This window comes from Plecotus auritus (genome assembly GCF_963455305.1).
Source record: "Plecotus auritus genome assembly, chromosome: 2".
Lineage (NCBI taxonomy): Eukaryota > Metazoa > Chordata > Mammalia > Chiroptera > Vespertilionidae > Plecotus > Plecotus auritus.
In genome coordinates this window covers 73452330-73473305 of record NC_137771.1, presented here as the reverse complement: position 1 = coordinate 73473305, position 20976 = coordinate 73452330, and the positions used below count along the sequence as shown (strand labels likewise).

General features: G+C 41.8%; 1 protein-coding gene across 1 annotated transcript in view; it reads left to right on the top strand.

Annotated features, from left to right (window-relative positions):
* Positions 1 to 20976, top strand: part of DIPK1A (divergent protein kinase domain 1A) — a 136183-nt gene that overhangs the window by 90307 nt on the left and 24900 nt on the right. The window contains exon 2 of the mRNA XM_080655656.1: positions 20511 to 20645. Coding sequence (XP_080511782.1) covers positions 20511 to 20645 — 135 coding nt within the window. The remainder of the gene's footprint in view (positions 1 to 20510; positions 20646 to 20976) is intronic.

Genomic DNA, 20976 nt, shown 5'->3' with positions numbered 1-20976 from the left:
TCTGGTCAAGGGCACATGCCTGGGTTGCGGGCTCGATCCTCGGTAGGGCACATGCAAGAGGCAGCCAATCAATGATGCTCCCTCATCATTGATGTTTCTATCTCTCTCCCTCTCCCTTCCCCTCTAAAATCAATAAAAATCTATTTAAAAAATAAAAGAATAAGATTGCTTTGCTGTCAAAGCCAAGTAAGGTGTGTCATCCATTGTCCCTGATGAAGTCTGAGCAGCTCAGTTGCTAAGCAACTTCGCTGGGTTCTTATCAAATAAAATCTGTGGAGAAGCAACTAAACCCACCATGCATTTAGGCTATAAAGACCGAAAGTTGGGGAGAACAGAGTGTTTCTGGGGCAGGAGACAGTGAGGGTCAGTGGCTGGGAGGCAGGGAAGACGTGGGAATGCCCAGTGCCTGGAAGCACAGGAGGGTCTGGGATATGCAGATCTCCTGGGGGCGGGGTCAGGTCCAGAGGGAGGGCAGGGGTGCGGTACCAGGGATTCCCTTCCTGCGAGGCTCCTCCTCCTCCCCTTAACCCCCTAACCTGTCCATTTGGATGAAGGGGTGGGAAGCAGGTAGCAATGCCTGGGCGGGACGCCCCTCAGTCCCAGATCTCTCCCGGGGTGGGGGAGGGGTGTTTGTTTTGGTTTATTTGATTCTTCTTACACGTTGAAGGGGGTGGCAGGGGAGTGTCTGCCAGACATGGTTTCCTTCTGCTGGCTCTCCAGAGCTGCCCCGCTTGATGCCTTTTCCCTTCCTTCCCCGCTGCCCTGAGCTAACGCGCATGAGATCGCCAGGGACTTTATTGAATTTAACCAGTCTCCAGTGACTGTTTCAGCTGGGTGGCCTCCGGGTCCTGCGCGGCGTGCCTGCTCGTGCCCCATCTGTGGCCAATCCACCGGGGGCCGCTCCTAGGCCAGGTGGCATGGTGTGCCTGTTTGCGACCCCCAGCCCTGCATGCGCCCCCGCTGGTGGCCACTTTCGCCGGGAGCCACTCCTGGGCCACGCCTGAGTGGTCATTACTATTAAGCACCTGACTGGTCATGACTAATTAGCATATCCAGGCTAATTAGCACATTCCTCTCTTATTATTTATATATACACTGAGTGGCCAGATTATTATGATTTCTGAATGCATAATAATCTGGCCACTCAGTGTGTGTGTGTATGTGTGTGTGTGTGTGTGTGCACTAATAAAAGAGAAACATGCAAATTAACCATCACTTCCACTACACCAACAAGCCATGCCCACCAGCCAATTAGGAGCGAGTATGCAAGTTAACCCAACCAAGATGGCTGCGGCCACGGAGCGAGCAGGAGGCTTGGGTTGCCCCAGAAATGGAGGAAGCCAAGCTTCCCGCCTGCCCTGGCCGCCCTGGCCTCAGCTCAAGGCTACAAAGTTTCAATTATAGAAGATAAATAAATACCAACAAAAATGGCGGCGGCCACGGAGCTGGAGCTGAGCAGGAGGCTTGGGTTACCCCCAGCGATGGAGGCAGTCAAGCTTCCCGCCCTGGCCAGCCCTGGCCTCCACTCAAGGCTACAAAGTTTCAATTATAGAAGATAAATAAATCCTAGATACTTGCTTCCAGCTGGCCCTGGCCTCTGCTCAAGGAGGCACTGAAAAAAAGAAAAAGAAAAAAAAGGAGGGGCTGGGACCTTGGGTCGCCAGGGGGTGATCAGGCCAGGATGGGACGGCAAGGGCCGTTGGGGGTAAGCAGACCAGCAGGGGGGCCAGTTGGGCGTTAGCAGGCCATCAATGGGGGTCAGTTGAAGGTGATCAGGACAGCGGGGGGGCAGTTTGGAGTGAGAAGGCCAGCAGGGGGGGGGGGGGCAGTTGGGGGTGAGCAGGCCAGTGGGGAGGGAAGGAGGGGGTGAGCAGGCCAGCAGGAGAGGCAGTTGGGGGTGAGCAGGCTGGTGGCGGGGGGGCAGTTGGGGGCGTGCAGGCCGGCAGGCAGAGTAGTTAGGGGCAATCAGGCAGGCAGGCAGGCAGGTGAGCAGCTGGAGCCAGCAGTCCTGGATTGTGAGAGGGATGTCCGACTGCCGGTTTAGGCCCAATCCCTGTAAACCAGCAGTAGGACATCCTTCAAGGGGTCCCAGATTGGAGAGGGTGCAGGCCAGGCTGAGGAACACCCCCCTCCTGTGCATGAATTCATGCATGGGTGGGGTCTGGCCAGCCTGGCTAGGGGGAGGGGACATGGGTGGTTGGCCAGCCTGCCTGCTGGTTGAACTCCTGGTCGAGGGGACAATTTTCATATTAGCCTTTTATTATATAGGATATACACTGAGTGGCCAGATTATTATGCGTTCAGAGATCATAACAATCTGGCCACTCAGTGTATATATAACTCTTTTCCCCTCAATTTAATATGAATAATATGGGAGACTTTTGTTGTTGTTAATCCTCACTTGAGGATTTTTTTCCATTGCTTTTTCAGAGAGAGTGGAAGGGAGAGAGGAAGAGAGGGGGGAGAGAGAAACATCACTGTGAGAAAGACACACCCTAGGAGGGTGTGTGAACCCACAACCCATGTCAGTGCCCTTGACCGGGAATCAAACCCGCGACCCTTCAGTGCACAGACTGACACTCTATCCACTGAGTACACTGGCCAGGACAAATATGGGGGGGCTTTAAAATGCACATTCCCAGGCTTCATTCCCTAAGGTTGCTGATTCTGATCCAAATAGATTGAACTTCAAAGAATATGAAATTATAATTTATTTTAATTTTTTTTTAAATCCACTCCCAAGGATATATTTTTTATTGATTTTAGAGAGAGTAAGGGAGACAGGCAGACAGACAGACAGACATCGCTGTGAGAAGTACTGATTGGTTGGCCTCCCACACACACACACGCCAACCGAGGATTGAACCCACAACCTGGGTACACGCCCTGACCAGGAAGCGAACCTACTACCTTTCGGTACATGGACAATGCTCAACCAACTGAGCTGCAATGGCCAGGGCTTAAATTAACATTTTGATGGTGAATAAATAAGAGCCCTTTAAATTCCTTTGTGGCATAGAGGATTTGTGGTTAGGTGAGAATTTTAAGAGCAAAGCACTGATAACATTTTTCAAACACCCACATGTTGAAAAAAGAATGTTTGACCAAACCCAGTATGTACTTGCGCTGAATCAACAAGAACTTTGAACAAAAAGGAGCTTGCCTTTGGTTCTTATTCATGTTGAAGGAGTCCTGCCCATCCTTTAAACTATTTGGCTTGCCTGACCACTCATGATTTATTTGGTACAAAGAAGACAAAGACTCCTGCTTTAGTTACATACACTGTATAAGGGGAATGTGCTGCTAGGCCAAGAAATGCTGACGCGCTTTATAACCTTAAATCTAATGTACTAATTAGTTCCTTAATTTTTTTGTAAATGAGGTTCCAACTAAAGTAACTGACCCATCCTTTTCTTTTTTTCCTCCTAACTCTAGGAGTCAAGTCTTAAAGTTATTAAAAAACAGATGCTAGGAAATTGCCTGATTCTACCTGCAGCTGTTTGCAGCTGTTTGCAGCTGTTAAAGTCTGAGTGACCTCTCTTTGCTCTACCACCTGGAGCTAATATTAGAACGTTTTCACCTGGGGACTCCTCACTTCGCAAACTCCTAGGCATATGCTTTGAGCTAGCCAGTTCTTCTGTGGAAGCCCACTCTCTCTAGGCTTGAAGCAGGGAAGGATTAACTCTACCCTTTCCTCTCAAGTGGATTCACGTCAGAAGAGTATACCTCACCAAAGAAACCTCTGCGAATCTGCCCTCCCAGACTCTAGCTCTTTCAATGGGCCTGTCTTCTTGGGCGGCTCCCTTTGGTATACAGCTTTTATTGTATCTTTGAGGCTCACAGTACAAAACATAGCGCCACGTATTACACATTACTTGGTACTGTATGTAGTAAAAATACACATGGGGAATGATAGCTACCGATTTCCAGACAATGCTTTACTCTGGGGATGAAGGGAAAGATGGGGAATGTAAAGGGAGAGGGTTTAGATCTGTTTGTGACATTTCATTTCTTCTTCGAAACGTTTTAAGTCGCTATGGCAAACTGTTGGCATCTGTATACATGTAGTGGTGGATGCAGAGCTACCTTTTATATTACTTTCTCTAATTATTCAGACTTTTTTTCTGTGTGTTTGAAATGTTTTGTCATTTAAAGCTAAATGGAAAAATGAATCTGGGTTACTGTAATTTTTCTGCTTTAGGTTTCTCTCTCCCTTTATTCTCAAAGACAGAGAAAAGTCACCTGATAGAAATTATCTCAACTTCCCACCCTCAGATACACACGTGTTCTTCCCTCTAGAACAGTGGAGCCACTGTCTCTTCATCTCTACTCTGGATCCCCTTTCTTCTAACCTTCTCAGGAACCTTGTGCTCTTAATCTGTCAAAACCTCACTCTTTCTAGCTCTACTGACTTCCTGCCACATGTAAATATGTGCTAATTTCTCTTAGCTTTAAAAACAACAACTCTGCCTCAAGCCCAGCTAATGCCCTATGTCCTCTTCATAGTCCAACTTCTCCTAAGAATTGTTTGCTTGGTTGTCTGTATTTTCACATCTCCTACTCTTCACCTACTCCAGTCTGGCTTCTTTCCCACGAAGTTGCTCTTGTCAAGGACAACAGGACTTCTGTGTCACTAAATCCAGTCCCCAGCTTTGTTACCCCTCAGCAGCATTTGACAGTCATTGGCTACTCTCTGCTTCTTGAAGTCCTCTTTCCATTATTTCCATGTTACAACGTTCTTCCATTTTTTCCCCAGTCTGCCTGCTCCTCCGTGCTCTCCTATGTCAGTTCTTTTTTCCGACCAGCCGTTAAATAGTGAAGATTCCCAGGCCTCAGTCCTGAACCCTTTCCTCCCTCTGAGGTTTCTTTCTGTGATAGCAGCTACTCCCAGGGGTTCTATTACGTTCACTGTCTCCTCTGAGCTTTCCCTGTGACTCAAACCTCTCTGGGAGGGACTACCATTAAGGACAAGAGGTAATTTAGGTTCCATGGAAGTAACTCAGCCCTTGATCTTCACAGCTAGGCTGGTTTGGGGTCTTTAGATTCTGGGGAGAGACCCATCGTATAGTGAAAAGAGCAAAAGTGCTAGACCTGACACTCACTTTGGAGAAAAGAACACCACCAGGTCTCACGTACTGTTTCACTGATCTTTGCACTTTTTTTCATGGTGCATCTCTACTGGGAAATTTGTTTTAATATATATGCCTGACATATGTGTCACTATTAATATGACATACATTATTATACTTCCACGAATAGAAACTTTTAAGTATATTTTTCTTTTGTCCATGATTTTTTAAAATTTTCACAACATCTGCATTTTATAGGTGAGGGTCCTAAAGCTCAGGGAAGTTTAGTAACTTATCTAAGATCACAGAATTTACTAACTGGGTTATGTGTGACAAATCCCAAACCATTCGAAGCCTCAGTTACAAAGTGATAGATTTCAGCTGCAATGCTGCTTCTAGCTCTGAACAGCCTATGCTCCTATGCTGTTGCTGATACTCACCTAAGATGTAATCTCTGCTATAATATTTTTAGCAGATAATGTGTTCTGATGATTCATTTACTAATAACGAGAAATTTTAGGAATTAGTGTATGGTGGAAGAAAAACTAAATATTTAAAATAGTGTCAAGTTAGCCACCCACCACTTAATGATAGGGATACGTCCTGAGAAAGGCATTATTAGGCTATTTGGTCGTTGCGCAAACATCATAAAGTGCACTTACACAAATCTTGATGTCATAGCCTACTGTGCACCCCGGCTCTATGGTATATAGCCCGTTGCTCCTGGCTACAAACCTGTACAGCAGTTACTGTGCAAAACAATACAAGGTTAAACCAAGCACAAGAGGAAACGATGCAGTCAAGACATGCAGTGAACATGAGAGGAATGAGGCTGCTGCTGGCGGAACACGGCACACAGTTTCGCAGCAAACTTTTTTTCAGTAAGTAGAAAGTGTACTCGAAAATAATAGTAAGGAGTGTAAGTATAGTCAACATAGTAACATAGTCACTTATGATCATTATCAAATATTATGTAATTGTATACACTATACATTCTATGACTGGTAATGTTGTATGTTTGTTTACACGAGTATCATCACACCCATATGAGTAATGCTTTGCGCTGCAAAGTTAGGGCGGCTGCGACATCACTAGGCAACAGGAATTTTTCAGCACCACTATAATTTTATGGGACCATCATTGTACATGTGGTGCATCATTGGCCTGAACATTGTTCTGTGGGCATGACTATAATTTTTTAAATCCATTGGCACTTTCTGCTTACAGGTATATGTTGCATAGAGTAGTTCCCCCTTATCAGCAGGGGATAATTTCTAAGACCCCCACTGGGTGCCTGAAACTTTGGATAGTACCCAATCCTATATATGCTAATTTTCCCTATACATTAATACTTGTGATAAAGTTTAATGTATAGATTAGGCACAGTGAGAGATTAACAATCACTAATAATAGAATAGAACAATTATAACAATATCCTATATAATAAAAGGTTAATATACAAATTGTCCCCTGGGGAGTTCAACCAACTGGCAGTTCGACCTCTCACTATGACATGCGCTGACCACCAGGGGACGGCACGGAATGAAGGAAGGCCCCGGCCGGCAGACGGAAAGCCCCGATCGGCCCTGATTGCCGGCTAGGTCTAGGGACCCTACCCATGCATAAATTTTGTGCACCAAGCCTCTAGTACTGTAATAAAAGTTATATGAATGTTGTATATCTCTCTCCAATAATTTTTATATTTTTCCATCTAAACCTATTCATGAGTCTGTGTTACCAACCTTTGTAGTAAATGTCTTGGTGTCACTCATTTCAGGGTATCCCTTGCTGAAGTCTTTATGTTGGTTCAGTGCGTTCTGGAGAAACATGTTGCTGTCCATTGGACCACATTTTCTGTTCATGTCTTCCACCCACAAATTTAATGCTTTTATCATATTAACTAAGCACTTATCATGTGCTGTGGCCTCAACTTTTGCAGTTTTGAGTTGTGACAGCAAACCTGGCACAAATTTCATTTTCCATCACAATTTCATGGATAGAAGATTTGTTCTTATGCTTGATCTTAGCAACCTCAGCGTAGGATTTTTTTTCCTTATTAAGTCAAGATCTTTTACTTTTTCACTTAAAGGAAGCGCTTTATGGCTCCTCTTTGGCATATCCAAATTGCCAACATCATTACTCTTGAACTTTGGGGTCATTTTTAAGTAAAATAAGGGTTACTTGAACACAAGCACAGTGATACCCTGACAGTTGATCTGATAATCTAGATGGCTACTCAGTGATCACCGGGTGGGGAGCGTAGACAGCATGAGATGCTGGACAAGATTCACATCCTGGGTGGGATGGAGTGAGATGGTGCAAGGTTCCATCACTACTCAGAACAGCTTGCAATTGAAAACTTATGAGTTTTTTCTGGAATTTTCCATTTAATGTTTTCATGCTGTGGTTGGCTGCAGGTAAGTGAAACAGCAAAAAGTGAAAACACAGATAAGAGGGGACTACTGTATTTAAAAGACTGGTAGCAATAGTCACTTCAAACATAATTTACAAGATACCCATTTCTTCAACACCATAGGTAATTCTATTAGTTTATTTTCATGAGGATTTTAGGTAATTACTTTCAGCAAGTTAAAGTCTATTATTTCTCTAAGTACTTGGGTTGCAATAAATAACTGCCAGTGTGTGCCTCTCTTCACAATGTCAGCAAAAGCATTTTCATTTAGAGACCGTCTCAGTTCAGGGCATTTTCTTTGTCAGCTCCTTTTCTTCTGTATAAACAGTGCTATGATCAAAATAGTTGTCATTTGCTTCTGAAGCATTTTTCATGGTTTTGTTTTTAGCTCCCTTTAGAATTTAAAAGAAATGAGGAGACAATTTTAGATTAGCACCTGTCTGAAAAATTCTGAAATTAGAGATGACCATCTGGTATGCATGATTTGTAATATTTTCAAAATAGGATCTTGCCGTTTCAAATAGATTTTTAGGCTATTGTAAAATAATTTATTTTAAAACTGCTGCAACTGTTAACCTTTTACTAATAAACTGAAAAGAGGATAGTTAGACATCGGTGATGTTTACTCTTATGAGGAATGCTTCTGTAACCTCTATTGTGAGACTGATCTGGACAGTGTAAGGCCATATTTCTCATTCCTTGGACCAACATAACCTGAAGTTTTGATTCCTCTGTGCTTCCAGTTATTCTAGGTCAGGCCTACAGTAATCAACCACAATAACTCTTAAGATATCTGAATTTGATGGAGGCCATCTCTGCATTTGGGGATACTTTAAAATTTGACTAGCTCTCCTGCATCCTGTAATCACCTTGAAATAAATTTTCTAGATAGATCCATGATATTCTGCATTGAAATTCTGACATTGCCCTGGCCAGGTACTCAGTTGCTTAGAGTGTTGTCCCAATATGCCAAGGTTGCAGGTTCGATCCCTGGTCAGGACACATAAACATGAATCAATGAATGCATAAATAAGTAGAACAACAAATTTATGTTTCTCCCTCTCCCTCTCCTTCTCCCTCTCCCTCTCCCTCTCCCTCTCCCTCTCCCTCTCCCTCTCCCTCCCCCTTCTTCCCTCATTTCCTCTCTCTAAAATCAATAAGTTAAAAAATATTTTAAAGAAATAAATCTTGAGATTATTATTCATCCGCTCTATTCAGTTCTCACTAGTCTAGGTATATTAGGGCTTTTGCCAAATCTAGTGCTAAAGATTCAAAGAGTATATAAAAAGCCAAGGCCACTGTCAAAGAAATGAAACTAAAACTGTAATTGCCTATAACATTGTATGCTGGGGAAGGTTTTTAAAAAGTACATTTGAAAAACCAGTAAATGTTAATTGTTGCAAGCTTTTAGGAAAGCACTGTAACAATATACTGGTATATCATACACCTTTTAAAACTGTATACCCTTTGACCTAGAAATTTTATTTACTAAAATCTCTCCTGAAGAAACAATCAAATACTCAAGCAAATATTTATATGTTTAAGGCAGTAGGCAGAAGTGTAGAGCGAGTATAGGCTCTGAAGCCAGATTGCCTCAATTCAAACCCTGGTTCTCCTAATTATTGCTAGGAAAGCCTTGCTTAACTTCTGTATGTGTATCAGTTTCTCCATCTGTAAAATGAAGGATAGTTCCCTACTCATAGAGTTCTTATACAGAGATAATAATAATCCCCTCAAGTATCCATTAGCCACCACAGCAATGCTGTATAACAAATTGGCCCAAACTCAATGACATGCAATGAGCATTTATTTCTTACTCATACATCTACAGATTAGCTGGGATTCATCTTTTCTAGGGTGGGCATGGCTCTAGGTCATGGGTTTGGTTCAGGTGGACTATAGTGTCACTTATTCTCCTGGGATCTGGGATCAGTACACGACCAGGGACTTGTTCTTCCCCAAATAGTGTCCGAAGGGCAAGAAGTTAAGTCCAATTGTATATTTTTCATTGCATCACATCTACTAACAACCATTGTCCAGAGCAGTCACATGGCCAACACAGTGAGGTAGGAAGAGTGAGGCAGGGGGAAAGAATGAATATTTATAATCCAAGGTTCAACATGTTTTTGGCTTTACCCACCATCCGGTCTCTGTTGCAGCCACTCAGCTCTGTTGTTACAGCATGAAACTAACTTCAGGCAATACATCAGTGAATGGGATGGCTGTATCCCAATAAAACTCTATTTACCAAACCAGGTGGCAATCTGGATTTGGCTCATGGGCTATAGTTTTTCAACCCTGACCAATTTACTACATCAGATCATAAATTATTTTATGAAGGTTAAATAAATTAATGTGTAGAAAGTGCTTATAACAACTGATACCAAGTTGCACTAACAAGTATCAGCTCTCATTAGTAGTGTTGTTGTTAGTGTTATTATAGCACAATATTGGAAATAATAAAAATGTGGGAGAGACCAAGATGGCGGCATAGGTAAATACCTGAACTTGCTGCCTCGCACAACCACTTCAAAACTACAACTAAAAGACAAAACGGACATTATCCAGAACCACAGGAAGGCTGGCTGAGTGGAAATTCTACAATAGAAGGAAAGAGAAAAGCACACTGAGACTCAGAGGAACTGCGGAAGTAAAGGGCAGAGGAACGGAGGCGCACGCGCGGAAAGGGCTGGCAACTGAGTATGCAGCTGTCTTTTTCAATCGGGAGGGAGACACAAGCTCCCGACTGTGCTGAACTCCATTTCCGGGCGAGACTCTGGGGACCCAGACTCATACGGGGAGAAACTGGACTGTCTGGCATCAGGCGGAACTCAAGGGTGGCTTTCTCTCAGAGGTGCTTCAAGCGATTACCGAGGGACACTGAGACCCGGGGGCCTCTTAGGGCAGGGAAGCCATTGCTGTTTGCTCCACCCTGAGACCCCGCTCCACCCAAGCTGTGCACAGAGACTTTTGCATATGAATGGCCTGGTCCTTTGAAATCTAAAATTACCTAATAAACTGCAGCTGAGTCAGAGAGATCCAGAACATCCAAAAGAAGGCCCAAGGCCCCACAGCAGCTTGCATTGCTTCACAGCTGGGCCTCATCTGGGCACCTCCAAAACCCAAACAAAGAAGAGGAATCTGCAGATCTCTCCATAGCACCTGCTGGGTGGCCTCAGGCAGAGGCTAAATTAGCACCTCCTTGGAGATCCAAGAGCTAGTGTACCCAGGGGTCAGAGTGGGCCATCCAGATTACAACTCCTCAGATCCATAAGGGACACACTCAGGGGGCAGACTCAGTGAGCATCAAAGCCCTACTGAAGCAAGTCTTGCCTCATAAGGGTGTCTCCAGCACAGAAGTTCTCCCATTGTAGACACAGCTGATCCTCACAGCCAATTGGCCTGGAGGTCAATTCCTCCCAGTGATAACAACAACAATCAAGGCTTAACTATAACAAGACTGTGCACACAGCCCACAAAGGGGTGCACCAAGAGTGTCCACCTCAGGTAACTGTGGAGGCTGAGCCACTGGGCCCTATAGGACACCTAGCACACAAAGCCACTCTATCAACACAGGGAAGCAGCCAAAATGCAGAGACAAAGAAACAGGTCACAAATGAAAGAAATGGAGGATATAGAGTTCAAAACCATGGTTATAAGGTTTTTCAAGAATTTCCTAGAAACCGCCAATAAATTTAGTGAGACCCTTGAGGATATGAAAAAGGACCAACTAGAAATTAAGCATACACTGACTGAAATAAAGAATAATATACAGAGATCCAACAGCAGACTAGAGGATCGCAAGAATCAAGTCAAAGATTTGAAATACAAAGAAGCAAAAAACACCCAACCAGAAAAGCAAAAAGAAAAAAGAATCCAAAAATATGAAGATAGTGTAAGGAGCCTCTGGGACAACTTCAAGCGTACCAACATCCGAATTATGGGGGTGCCAGAAGAAGAGAGAGAGCAAGATATTGAAAACCTATTTGAAGAAATAATGACAGAAAACTTGCCCCACCTGGTGAAAGAAATAAACTTACAAGTCCAGGAAGCAACTTGTAAAAAAGCAACCAGGCCCAGCTGCTGTGGCTCAGTGGTTGAGCACTGGTCTATGAACCAGAAGGTCACAGTTCGATTTCCGGTCAGGGCACATGCTGGGGTTGTAGGCTTGATCCCCAGTAGGGGGTGTGCAGGAGGCAGTCATTCAATGATTCTCTCTCATCATTGATGCTTCTGTCTTTCTCTGCCTCTCCCTTCCTCTCAGAAATCAATAAAAAATATATATTTTAAAAAAAGACGTTTTAAAAAAAAGCAACCGGGAGACTTTTAGATTCCAGAGATATCTTTTTAAATAGATAAGCTAAGCACCTGTATACAAATGTCATTTTTTTCTGATTAAAAAGTAGTACAGGGTGGTGGAGGGCTGGAGGGGGTCGATGGAGGATAAAGGGGGGCATATGTAGTGCTGTCAACAATAAAGATTTTTTTAAAAAGCTGTTTGGCTCAGTGGATAGAGCGTCGTCAGACTGAAGGGTCCCAGGCACAAACCTCCATTGCAGGCTCCTCAATGGGCCTGGTCAGGGCGTGTGCAGGAGGCAATGACTTGATGTGTTTCTCTCACATCGATATTTCTCTGTCTTTCCCTCTCTCTTCCACTCTCTCTATAAATCAATAGAAAAATATCTTCAGGTGAGGATTAAAAAAAAAAGTAGTACATAAACATTATAGAAAGCCTGTGTGTCAGAGAAGAAAATAGAAATCACCCATGATCGCACTGCAATACCATGAGCATTTTTGCATCCTTTGACACTACACTGAAATAGTAATTACTGTTGAAACCAGCCAGCCACAGGCTTAAGGTTCACCTCAGACCACTAATTCCCCAGGTGTCCTTGCATTTTTGATGCAGTCAATCTCTAAGTGTAAGAAATATGAACCATGATTCAGAGAAAATCTGAGAATTATGTTTCTTGTTGGAATTTTAATTCTAGATTTTCAATAAAATCAAAACAGATAATATGCTCATGCAAATAAAACCTTTAGAATTTAGATCAGAAAACAACTAGGATTCTTCCTGTAAATGTGAAAATTTACCTGTTAGAAAGGTGAAGAATGCTAAAACTCTGACCAGTACACAATAATGCCCTTTGACATGGAATTCTTCTCTAAAGTTTTGTGATTAAAAAAAGCATTTTCATGCACAAGACAAACTGGGGAGTGTGTATAATTTTATAACTTTTATTTTCATTATTTTTAACTTATATAGATAAGGTTTTCCTTCTTTGGAATGACATAAAAGTTCTTTTTCTATGTTTCTTTGATTATCAATAAGTGTCCTTTGATGTTTGTGAAAATTATCAGTAGGATAGTTTAAATTTGGTTCATTTAGATATTCCTGTAATGGTTTTCCAGTAGCCCTCCAACTAGCAGTGAGAGGCACTTTTTTTTTTTTTAAAATATATTTTATTGATATTTTACAGAGAGGAAGGGAGAGGGATAGAGAGCCAGAAACATCGATGAGAGAGAAACATCGATCAGCCGCCTCCTGCACACCCCCCACTGGGGATGTGCCCGCAACCAAGGCACATGCCCCTGACCGGAATCGAACCCGGGACCCTTCAGTCCGCAGGCCAACGCTCTATCCACTGAGCCAAACCGGTTTCGGCGAGAGGCACTTTTTATTGAAGATAGGATCCATTCCAAATAAAGTTTATCAGCATGTGTTGTGATGTACAGTAAATATTTAACCTATTAAATAGTTTCTTCATATTTCTGGGTTTTTTAATAGCTAGCATAGTTTTCAAGATTATTATTGCTACAAATACCTAGACTTTATTTAAATAAATGGGAAATGTCATATTCGGGGATATATGTCCATAATTTTAACTCTAATCTTTGCAGTCATATTACTTATAAATATATTGTAAAAGTCAGCTAGCTACAGTAATGTTGTCAATATAAAAATAAGAAATAACTGGTAAGCCTTCGCTAGTTTGGCTCAGTGGATAGAGAGTCGGCCTGTGGACTGAAGGGTCCCAGGTTCGATTCTGGTTGGGGGCACATGCCCAGGTTGCGGGCTCAATCCCTAGTAGGGAGCATGCGGGAATCAGCTGATCAATAATTCTTTCTCATCAGTGATGTTTTTATCTCTCTCTCCCTCTCCCTTCCTCTCTGAAGTCAATAAAAATATATTTTTAAAAAAGAAATAACTGGTAATTTAAAAATTTGAATAAAATGGACAAACATGTCTCTCTGCTTTTTCTATGAAATGATGAATGATGAAGTGGTTGTATTTGAGTTTAGCAAGTGTTAATCTTAACAACTGTGTTTCTTGAGTGTTTAAGTCCACTAAATATGTTAAGTAAACTATTTGTGGATAAAGGTAGAGATATAATAGATATTTTTCTTTTAGAATATCTAAAATTAAGAACATCCATGTAGGGAGTATTTTACATTAGGGGTAAAATAAATGGGACTTCGTTCTTTATATGTTTACTAGAGGCCCAGTGCATGGGATTTCGTGCCCTGGTGGGGGGCATGGCCTGTGGGAATCAGCTCGCTGTGGGAGTGCCACTCATCCGGTCAGCCCAGCAGCTGTGGACCTGCACTCTGAGCGGCTGCTCCCTAGTCCAGCATCTTCCATGGAGCTGGAGCACTCACCTCTCCAGGGCACACGGTCAGGCCGGAGCCAGGGACAACAGCACTGAGAGGCAGCGGAGTAGGCCTCAGTCCCACGGTGGCCACAAACCCGCCTCCAGGGTCCGCTCTGCGAGCCCAGCGGCAGCAGCCTGAGGGCATCCGGAGGAGGCAGCAGGGAGCGAGGAGAAGGAGCCTGGGGCGAGGAGGCAAAGATCGCAGCCCGGGTTCCTGCCTGTCGGCCAGGGGTTCACAGCAGGAGCAGCCACTCATCCTGGTCAGCCGAACAGTGCTCCCACTGTGGTAGGGCACTGACCACCAGGAGGCAACTTCTGCATTGAGTGTCTGCCGCCTGGTGGTCAGTGCACATCATAGCGACTGGTCAACTGGTTGTTCTGGTCGTTCCACTGTTCGGTCACTGGGCTTTTATTATATAGGATAAAAGATATTGAATATGAAATAGATAAGTAATAGTCTTAAACGGCTAAATTTTGATGTGTTGTCTCTTTATGCCTATTTTTGAAACTTAATGTAAAATTATTTAACAAAATCAAAGGTTTTCAGATTTGTTTTGAAATTCAAAAGTTATCACAATGAGATCAAATGATATAAAAAAAGAAGTGTTACTGTTCTTTACAGTAGAATTGGTAAAGAAAGTATGTTTCATCATTTATATCTTTTCTGTGATTTTTATTTATAATAAGATATTGCTATTCATTTACTCTGGTTATAAAGAACTGCTTCTAATTATTATTTCCAGATAGATGTTAATAATTAACAGTAGTTTATGCTTTAAATACTAATCCTATATAATAAAGGGTAATATGCAAATCGACCAAACGGTGGAACAACCAGTCGCTATGACACGCACTGACCACCAGGGGGCAGGTGCTCAATGTAGGAGCTGCCCCTTAGTGTTCAGTGTGCTCCCACAGGCAACACTATGGATGTCCAACTGGGGCTTAGGTCCACTCCCTGCAGGGAGAGGGCTTAAGCCATCAATCGGACATCCCCCGAGGGCTTCTAGACTGCTAAAGGGCACAGACTGGGCTGAGGGCCCCCCTCCAGTGCATGAATGTTGTGCACTGGGCCTCTAGTTTAAAATAAAATGATGGTCATATAAATTTGATTCTTTCAACCCCATAATTTTTGTTTTCATTTTACCATATAACCATATTACAAGGGCCAGATAATTCTTTGTTGTTGGGGCTGGGGGAGCTTTTCTGTGCACTGTAGGATGTTTAGCAGCATCTCTGCCCTGTATCTATAAGATTCTAGTAGCACTCCCCACTTGTGAAATAAACATTATCTCCAGACTTTGCCAGGAGTTCCCTAGGAGACAGCATTGACTCCAGTTGAGAATCACTGCCCTGGTATATTTACTAAAATTCTTATCATGCTTTTCAGGATCATAATTTGGAATAAAGCAGTGTAATATTAGTACCAAGGCACAAAATCAGCAGAATAGAAATGCTGCTAGGCAATATTTTGGATTGTTCAACATAAATAAGTCAGAAACAATAACTACATTTCTTAAAGACCAGGTTGTCTAGGTCATTGGTACAGAACAGACCACTGGAAACATTTCAGTGAGTACTACACAGGGCATAAAATTAGCTAATAGCTACACATGTCACTTACGGCTGTTTTTCTTCAATCATTATTTTAAATAGGAAGTAGCAAGATCTGTAGATATTAGAGAACACATGAAGGTCCTTGTACCATTTTGTGTTATACCTAAATCCGTTATTTTCCATGGCATGCTGGAATAAAAATGTGTTTCACTCCTTTTGTCATTATGTCTACAACAAGTGATGCCCAGTACCCTGCTGGGAATGTCATTAAATCTAACTTCCTCTCCAGAATTTTTGGCATTCTGTATCATGGCGAGCACTCAGCGGGCAAGCCAGTTCACAGGATGTTTTTCAGTTTAAACATATGCCGGAGAAAATTTAAAATGTAGCTATTTGAGTTATATAGAAAAGCAAAATGATTTCAATTTATTAAATTGGATATGCAGGAGGGAGAAATACACAAGTCTTCAACATCCATTAAGCATACTGTGCATTAGAAAGAATGTTATGGGTTTTATTGAACATTTGTACAAAAACCTGAATGATTATTGATGGAGAATCTGCAGGGCAGTGGACATCACTAGGCTTTTTGAGGTGGGTGTCCAGAAGAAGGAAAGACAGGCCCAAATCTTGAACTGGGCGAGAACCCTACTCAGCAGCAGGATCTGTGTTGTTTTTCTTTTCTCAGTGACTTATTCCTACTGTGGAGCAAGGAGAGGAAAAAAGAAAATAGTGTCTTATCTTCCCTGATTGTTTTAATAAATGAATCAAGATTAATCTTGTTTTGCCGAAAATGGTTTGGCTCAGTGGATAGAGCGTCGGCCTGCGGACTGAGGGGTCCCGGGTTTGATTCCGGTCGGGGGCATGTACCTTGGTTGCGGGCACATCCCCAGTGGGAGGTGTGCAGGAGGCAGCTGATCGATGTTTCCCTCATCGATGTTTCTAGCTCTCTATCCCTCTCCCTTCCTCTCTGTAAAATATCAATAAAATACATTTTTTTTAAAAAAAGATTAATCTTGTTTTAGTAAAATCCTGTCTCAAAGAAATCATGTAAAATATTAACCTAATATAAGGTTAGACTTCTAAAAGTAAAATTATGCCATGCTATGGTCCTTCACATTGCACTTTTAACTATTTAAAGGGTAGTTGTGTAGTAAATTTGTTATGTGTTTGGCCCTAACTGGAGATGTGCTGAAAGTGCCTGGCACATAGTAGACAATCAATAAATAGTTGCTGAATGAATGCGTGGGAAGGTGGTATCCTGGTGTGGCAGTATGTCTTACTATACAACATAAAAATTTTTAAATCACTAGAGAAAAACATATACAAAAGAAGTCATGTACCCATCACGCAGCTTGAACAATTATCAACTCATGGCCAATCTTATTTCAACCATACTCCTCATACTTTTCCCTTCCCATATTATTTTGAAGCAAATTCCAGGTATATCAATTTTTTTTATAAATATTTCAGTAGCTATCCCTAAAATATTAGAGCTCTTTTCTTTAAGCATTACCACAGACCCTTATCATACCTAAAGTATTAAAATAAACCCTTAATACCACCAAGTATCCTGTCAGTGTTTGAATTTTTAATTATTTCATAAATGTCATTTTCCCCCACATATTTTCATTTGAATCAGGACTCAAAAAGATGTACATATTGTGATTATTTTATTTATTTCTTAAATATTTTTTAATCTTTAGTTTTTCCCATCCTCTCTTTATTTCCCCCCTTGTAATTTATTTCTTGAAGAAACTGGGTTGTGTGTTGCAGCGTTTCCCACAGCCTGGAGTTTGCTGATTGTATCCTAATCGTGTCACTTAAACTTCACTTATGCTCCTCTGTCTTCTGTATTTCCTGTAAACTAGCAGTTAGAGATAAAAGCTTCATCAGATTCAGATTCAATTTTCTTCTTGGCAAGTTCAAAAAAGAAGGTAGTGATCAAATCATGAAGACAGCATTATTGGCTTTTTGCTTAGTGCCTTGCATATTGATGTAGCTAACATTTGTTGACTATTTTTATGTGTCTAGGAATGAACTTATGCTATATAGGTATTATGTCATTTAATCATATTTAAGCCTCATCACGTATTATGTATCTATTTCTGTCTGATGACCAGACCTCTAATTAGGGCCAAATAGTCTTAAATGTCTTTCAAACAAACCTCTTGGTATATATTCCCATTGTCATTTATGTGATTTTAATTTGAATTTTCTTTTTACTGGATTCATTTAGAGTATACAAAATGCCTTGCATTAAAATGAATTTTTTGTAACTTAATAAAATTAAAATAATAAAGCTTATAACCCTATTATTTAACTGTGAATTTGTTGTACTTAAACTTTTTGGTAATGGGATTCACCATCTGTTAACCTAACAAAGACTGATGTCTAAACCATAAATAGGGCCAACTGAATTCAGTATTTCCTGAGTCTCTTTTTCCTGTGCACTCATTGTCTTCTGCAGGTGCACTTTTATTTCTCTTTCATCTCTTTCTGCTTTCACTGTATGCTCACAGTCTCACAGTATCCTACTGTTGCCCAGTGTGAGAAACTGGCTTGTGATTTTAAAAGCAAAACTAGCTTTTTGTTGTTTGTTTACATATCTTTAATTTATTCTGCTCAATTCTCTCCATAGTCCTAAATTCTACTGTTTATAAAACCAGGCCATTGCAGCTCCAGACTCAAAAAAGAAATGCCAAATTATCTTGACCAACTGACACTTGAAGATTAAACTGTTTGATGTGTGGTTTTGGTGATCCCAAGAAAGAATATACTTGTCCAAAACGAATATACTTGTCATTAACAAGGCCCAAATTTATAATTGGAGTCTAGCAGCCATTGTTTACAGCGGCCTCTCATGCACACTGCATATCAGGGAAAAGCCTCAGACTGAGCTGCTAGCCTCTTGCGCTGAGTTTCTGCTGCATGAGCTGTACCTTATAGAGAAGTTCCTGGAATCGTAATTCAACCAATAGGCTGAGACCTGCCTCATCCAATTGGAGCTGCACAGCTGTATCTTCATTTGCATCTTTACGGACCAATCAGAGCAGTTTCATAATAACCAATCAGGACTTAAAATTCCAAGCAATCAGAACACTACTATTTGTACCAATCAAGCTACACTCTTGGATTTCTTATTTGCATAAAAATGGACCAATCTAGAACCAGGGCAAGCACATGGTCTATACAAGCCAGCCTCCCCTTTGTGGAGAGGAGAGCATGTACTTTTCAATTTCCACGGGTGGCTGTTTCCTTGGTTTGCAAAACTGTTCACCCGAATAAAGTTTCTCTTTTTACGACACCCCAGATGAGGACACCTATTGACATTAGATTGGTGGCACCAATCTTCTGTTAACAGGTTGATGGAGAAAAGGTACCACTGGCCCAAGTTGCAATTAGACACCAGCGCACTGCAAGCAAAACAGTGCAAAGAGGATCCTATTGTGCACCTTTACCAATTATCTTGTAAAGGAGGAATGTATCCTTTATATGTCTTAAACTTTCTTCTCCAACCATTTCTCCTTTAATAGTTGTAACGTTCTCAACTTCCCAGAATATCTATGAGCTGAAGCATTTGGTTAGTTAAAAAGAAGGAACATAAGGCCTTACTGCATACAGTAGGGCAGTGGTCGGCAAACTCATTAGTCAACAGAGCCAAATATCAACAGTACAACAATTGAAATTTCTTTTGAGAGCCAAATTTTTTAAACTTAAACCACTTCTAACGCCACTTCTTCAAAATAGACTTGCCCAGGCCATGGTATTTTGTGGAAGGGCCACACTCAAGGGGCCAAGGAGCCACATGTGGCTCGCGAGCCGTGATTTGCCGACCACTGCAATAGGGAAAAAGGAGTTTATTTTCTTAGTCTGGTTGTACACCACTGTGAGGGATTAGACAACTAGCCAAATTCCTTGTTCTTATTTTTAAATATATTTTATTGATTTTTTACAGAGAGGAAGGGAGAGGTATAGAGAGTTAGAAACATCGATGAGAGAGAAACATCTATCAGCTGCCTCCTGCACACCTCCTACTGGGGATGTGCCCGCAACCAAGGTACATGCCCTTGATTGGAATTGAACCTGGGACCCCTCAGTCCGCAGGCCAATGCTCTAACCCAGCCGTGGGCAAACTACGGCCCGCGGGCCGGATCCGGCCCGTTCGGCTGTTCTATAAGGCCTGCGGAGCCGAAAGCGCAGAGGGTTCTCTTGCTCTCCCCTCCGCTCCTTTACTTTGAATTTATATTAGTTCACACAAACACTCCATCCATGCTTTTGTTCCGGCCCTCCGGTCCAGTTTAAGAACCCAATGTGGCCCTCGAGTCAAAAAGTTTGTCCACCCCTGCACCACTGAGCCAAACTGGTTAGGGCCTTGTTCTTATTTTTTAAAAACACAATTATTTTTATCTTTATGATCCATAAAGAACTTTAAGATTCTTATTTGAAAGTCTTCTGTAAATTTGCAGTAGATAAGAAGTGTGTCTCTCTGTACCTGATCTTACAGGGTGCCCAGGGTAGCATGGTGCGCGTGCCTGTGCTTAATAAGTAGCTTTCCGTGCTGGTGGTATTTGAAAGGTTATACATTTTAAAGGGTATTTTGTTTCCCTTTTTGTTGGCAGGACCAAGGAGCTTCCTTTTCTAAGACCAGTACTCTTTGAATTCAGTGAAAGTACACTTTGTTCTAGGAGAATTGCCATATGAAAGCCTAGAATATATATTGAGGTCTTTCGAAAAAGGGGGGGAAATCATGTTCTAAGACAGTGAGTGCTGACTTGGTGCTGAATGAATAACTGTTATGTGCTCCTTTATTCACAGGCTCGTTTCTCATATGTGCGGATGAAATACCTTTTCTTTTCCTGGTTGGCAGTTTTTGTTGGAAGCTGGATTATATATGTGCAGTATTCCACCTATTCAGAACTATGCAGAGGAAAGGACTGTAAGAAAATAATAGTAAGTATTCTTTATTTCCTGGTATATGGAAAAACCTGGATTAATAACATTATATTTACTACTTATATATATAATAACATTTTCAAAAAGTAAAAGTTAATTTTGACCGTAGAGTTGTGCTGAACTTCTTAGCATTTTGGTAGGACTATTCCCCACTTAGGAAAATCTAATATTCAGAAGTCTAAATACATAATACATACATAATACAAACTAGTGTGAGAGAATCATTACAAAGAGGGATTTTTATTTTTCAAATATACTTGAAGTTTGCCCTAGCTGGTTTGGCTCAGTGGATACAGAGTCGGCCTGCAGACTGAAGGGTTCCAGGTTC